Here is a 4,918-nt window from a genome sequence, read left to right on the forward strand (position 1 = left end):
CGGTCAAGCTTGTAAGTACGGGAGCATTGTATATTCTATCGGGCTTCCAACCATGCTTAATTGAAATTCTAAAAACCGCGTATCATCTATTTAACACCTTCAAAACGCATAATTAAATTAAATGAACTATAACATTCCAATTTACGTACATATGTACACACATATATTAATTTTTTCAAACGGTCTTATATTCTCGTCCAGCATATCTTCAGGTCACGAAACGATGCATACATATGTACATATGCAATTATTCATCCACATAACTTTACTTAAATTGAAAAAAATAGGTATCAAGGAACAAGTTCTGTTCGATGCATAAAATAGATTTACATTTGATAGCGGCAGGTGCAAGTAGGGCCAATGACTAGGTTGGCCCGAGCACGAGCACGATGAAAGGTATGCTGACAGCCGTAGAGTCAGCAACTCTGCAGAGTTGCTTGAAGGCATAGCTCGCAAACGACGGTCAACACTTTTTCCCTTTGCTGTCTCGTCACTGACAAAACCGAAAAAGACCACGAAGACACGGTCTCTCACTGAGCAGAACACTTTTTGTCTCTTCGCTTGTGTTATGTGTTTCGGGTTTTCGGGTGAGCCCGACACACGATCGTGTCTCACAATAACAACTTAGAGAGACACTTTGGTCAAGCGCTCACAGCAAAAGTGTCTTTAGATGAGCAGAACCAAAAAAGTGTCTGAGTAAAGTGTTTTTAGTTTTTTTCGTGTATATGTTTATTTATTCATGTTTTCCGCATCTTTTGGGCTATTGTATTGTAATATGTATATTTATTTGCAAAATTGGCAAACGAACATTTTCGTTTTGCTTTTCACGATTCATTTTAAGCTCCAATAGTCAAACCGTATAGAATTCACAAAAATTGATCGTTGCCATAAGCATCACACGTTCAAGCACGCATACATACGCAAAAGACACTTTGTTCGTTCACTCGCGACAAGATGCTCAGTGAAAAACAGGAACAAAAGAGAAGTGAAGAAATCGGTCTTTGCTTGAGCAAAGAGCGAGTTGAGCAAAAACAGATTTGATCGGGTCTTTTCAGTCCATTTTCTCAATGTGTCCGTCAATGAGAGGATTTTAGGAGCTATGCTTGAAGGTGATCTTTACCTGTTGAAATCATTGACTAGTAAGCGAACAAATTAACAAATAACAAATTATCTGTTAATAATGGTGCTTAGTTACTAAAGGCGGAAAAAGATAAGTTAAAAGTTAGCTAAATTTAAATGATTATAAATATTGCATGCAATTAGTTTAAGAGACAGTTCAGGGGATAGGGTTTGACAGAGGGAGTTATAATTATGGCATAAAACCCTAAAAGGTTCATGATCAGCATAATTAGACCTACATATGGGTAGACGGATAGGCCTAAAAGTACGGGTAGGTCTAGATGGAACGGCCAAGTCAATCTGACCCAAGAGAGTTTGGGAGTCAACAGTCCCAAGAAGGAGCTTGTGCACGAACATTACACCATTGCATATTCTGCGATGGTGCAACGATGGCAGGTCAATAAGATTTAGCCTAGACCGGTAAGGTGGCAAGATTCTACCCGAGTCCCAGTTAAAGTTCCGAAGGGCAAAAATTAAAAATTGCTTTTGCACGGATTCAATAACAGCCTGCTGCTCTTTATACTGCGGGCTCCACACAAGAACAATACTCCAATATAGGACGTACTAACGAGATGTACAGTTGTTTCGTAACGTACGGGTCGTCAAACTCCTTGGACCAACGCTTGATGAACGCTAAAACACCCTTAGCTTTATTTACAGTTGCAGCTATATGGGTGTTGAAACACATCTTATGATCAAAAAGGACTCCGAGGTCATTTGAACTCGAAATTCGCTCAAGGACATGATTACCTAGAACATATGAGACAAAATGAGGAGCGCGACGGTAAAATGTCATAAGTTTGCATTTGGAAAGGTTCAGAAAAAGAAGATTAGTTGAACACCACAATAGTAGTTCACTTAGATCAAGTTGAAGGCGTGTGTGCAAATACCAATCAGAGTAAGAAAGACAGATTTTGACATCATCAGCATACATTAGTGTAGTAGAGTATGTTATAACTTGAGGAAGGTCGTTCACAAATAAAATAAACAGAAGCGGGCCCAGATGACTTCCCTGTGGCACACCTGAAGTAACATTAACAGTATTTGACAACACGTTAGAAAACAAAACACGTTGAGTACGGTTAGAGAGATAGGACAAAATCCAATTTAGAAGATTCGTTGGGAACCCTAATAAAGAGAGCTTTTGAATAAGCAGAGCATGGTTCACAGAATCGAATGCCTTGCTGAAGTCCGTAAAAACTACATCCGTCTGCAAACCAATTTGAAAACCACGGTGGATTAGGTTAGAAAACTCAAGAAGGTTAGTCGATGTTGAACGATGTCTGAAAAAACCGTGTTGCGACGGAGATATCAAGCTGCAACAAAGATGTTGCAGTTGCCGGGTGACCAGGAACTCAAGAAGCTTCGGGATGGCGGAAAGCTTTGCGATACCACGATAGTTTTCAATGTTTGATCTTGAACCTTTTTTGTGAAGCGGAATGATGTAGGACTCATTCCAAATTACTGGGAGACAAGACTGTTCCAAGGAGAGGTTGAAGAGAAAGGTCAAGGGTTTGCAAAGGGACTGGGCACAGTGTTTTAAGATGCAACTTGGTACCTTATCTGGACCCGCAGAAAACGATATGTCCATAGATGACAAACTTTCCAGAACAACGCTTTCCTCGAAAAAGGGCAGAAAAATGCTGTTAGCTTGAGGTAGCTGGTACGGATACGGAGTGGATGCGTTGTAAATATGAGACGAGTAAGTTGTTTGGAAAAAGTTAGCGAATAAATTTGCAATACCAACAGCAGAAGCTTCTGTTTTGTTCTGGTAATGAAGGGACGGAGGAAAAACGTTTGACTTGCGCTTAGAATTAACGAACGAATAGAATTTTTTAGGATCACTACGAAAATTACTACTACATTGTGAAAGGTAATGATTATAACACTGACTATTGACGGCAAGGAACAGAGAGCGAGCGGAGGAGTATAGAGCTAAGGCCAACGTGGAGCCCGACTTCTGGTACTTTTTATAGACCCGGGATTTATTATTTTTTAGGTATGACAAATACTTGGAGAACCAGGGAGGCTTGGACGATACAGGTACAGTGATATCTGGAACAAACGTATTAAGGGCGGAGTAAATAGAACTATAAAACGAGTTAACAGTTGCATCTATGTTCGGTAATGAATAAAGAAACGACCAATCAACACGCGAGAGATGTAGATCTAAATCGATAAAGTTTGTTTTGCGAAAACACTTTATGTGACAAGGAGCCATGGAACTGTCAGCACCTCCAGATTGTGTACACTCCAGTGATATCAACAAAGTTGGATGGTAAGGATCTTCAGGGAGAGATATTGGGCTTGCTCTAGATACCGTAGCAAGAGAACCATCGTTAACAAAAACGAGGTCAAGAAGTCGGTCCCTAATGTTTTTAACGGCATTAATTTGGACAAATTGATAAAGTCATTGATAAAGTCATTATGGCAATTGGGAAACAACAGGTTAGCGTCATCACAAGGCAGCCAAGAAAGAAATGGGAAGTTAAAGTCCCCCATGACAATAATTCGATCATTGCACCCTAATGCAGAAACAACAGTATTAATTGCTGAGAGGTGGTGTAAGTAAAGCTCAGCATCAGACCTGGGAGGAATGTAAGAGCAGGTTAAATAGAAAAATGCGGAGCCAACACGAACTTTGACTGCAACAAATTCAATTCCATGAATGTTATTGAATGGGAATAACTCAGATGAGAAAACAGATTTAACTGCAACCAGAACCCCACTTCCTTTCCGTGCGGTTCTTAAACATGACTGGTTTAACGAATGGGACCGTTGTTATTGATGGTCGCGGCCATTTGCTTGGCCGTCTGGCTTCCGTCGTCGCCAAGTACCTGTTGCAGGGCGGCAAGGTGGCCGTCGTTCGCTGCGAGGAGCTGAACCTCTCCGGCCACTTCTATAGAAACAAAATAAAGTTCTTAGCCTACTTGCGCAAGCGTTGCAACGTCAACCCAGCTCGTGGTCCCTTCCACTTCCGTGCCCCGTCCAGGATCTTCTACAAGGCGGTCAGAGGTATGATCCCACACAAGACTAAGCGTGGCCAGGCTGCACTCGCTCGTCTGCGTGTGTTCGATGGCATCCCATCGCCCTACGACAAGCGTCGCCGCGTCGTTGTCCCCATCGCTATGCGTGTGTTGACACTGCGCTCCGACCGCAAGTACTGCCAGGTCGGCCGTCTGTCGCACGAGGTTGGCTGGCACTACCAGGATGTGATCAAGAGCCTGGAGCGTAAGCGCAAGGCCAAGTTGCGTGTCACCCTCAAGCACAACCGCGAGCTGAAGAAGCTGACTGTTCAGGCACGTGAAAACATTGCCAAGGCGGCTGAGCCCTTCAACAAAATCATCAAATCCTATGGCTACGAGGTTTAAGGACAACAAAAACACCGTCAGATGCGTAGCAGTTTTTTAAAGGGAATAAAACAACATCTAAGATAAAAAAAAAAAAAAAAAAAAGATGGGCGGTCCATTCTATAAATAGTGTAACTATCAATGAAAATTTCATGATCATTGACAGAGGAGTTAAGCCAGGTTTCGGTAAACGCGATGGCATCGAAATCAAAGGACGCGCTATAAGTATGAATTTGACGCAATTTTCCCAGCAAACTGCGGACGTTCTGATAGTGCATGGAAAAATAGTACATCAGTTTTTTGGAGCATGTTCGGTAATTCTTGGATTCGAGCTCGAATCTTTGAGAAGGAACTCATGCACAATTGTATGCTCAGGCCATATTGACGGTTCTAGAGAACAGGATAGTAAAGAATCAGGGAGAAGAATTTTAAAGGATGATATGTTGCGC

At 41.9% G+C, this 4,918-nt stretch overlaps 1 protein-coding gene across 1 annotated transcript; it reads left to right on the top strand.

Moving 5' to 3' along the window:
• Positions 1–3,857: 3,857 nt before the first annotated feature.
• LOC108153069 (60S ribosomal protein L13a-like) lies at positions 3,858–4,496 on the top strand. Its single transcript, XM_017282849.2, has one exon. It carries the CDS (start codon positions 3,873–3,875, stop codon positions 4,488–4,490), a length of 618 nt encoding a protein of 205 aa, XP_017138338.2. The 5' UTR covers positions 3,858–3,872; the 3' UTR covers positions 4,491–4,496.
• The last annotated feature ends 422 nt before the right edge of the window (positions 4,497–4,918 follow it).

Source organism: Drosophila miranda, chromosome XR (genome assembly GCF_003369915.1).
Source record: "Drosophila miranda strain MSH22 chromosome XR, D.miranda_PacBio2.1, whole genome shotgun sequence".
NCBI classification, from domain to species: Eukaryota; Metazoa; Arthropoda; class Insecta; order Diptera; family Drosophilidae; genus Drosophila; species Drosophila miranda.

Bases quoted from the DNA above. Each gene is read 5' to 3' on its own strand.
- LOC108153069 (XM_017282849.2), top strand. From the start codon at position 3,873: ATGACTGGTTTAACGAATGGGACCGTTGTTATTGATGGTCGCGGCCAT.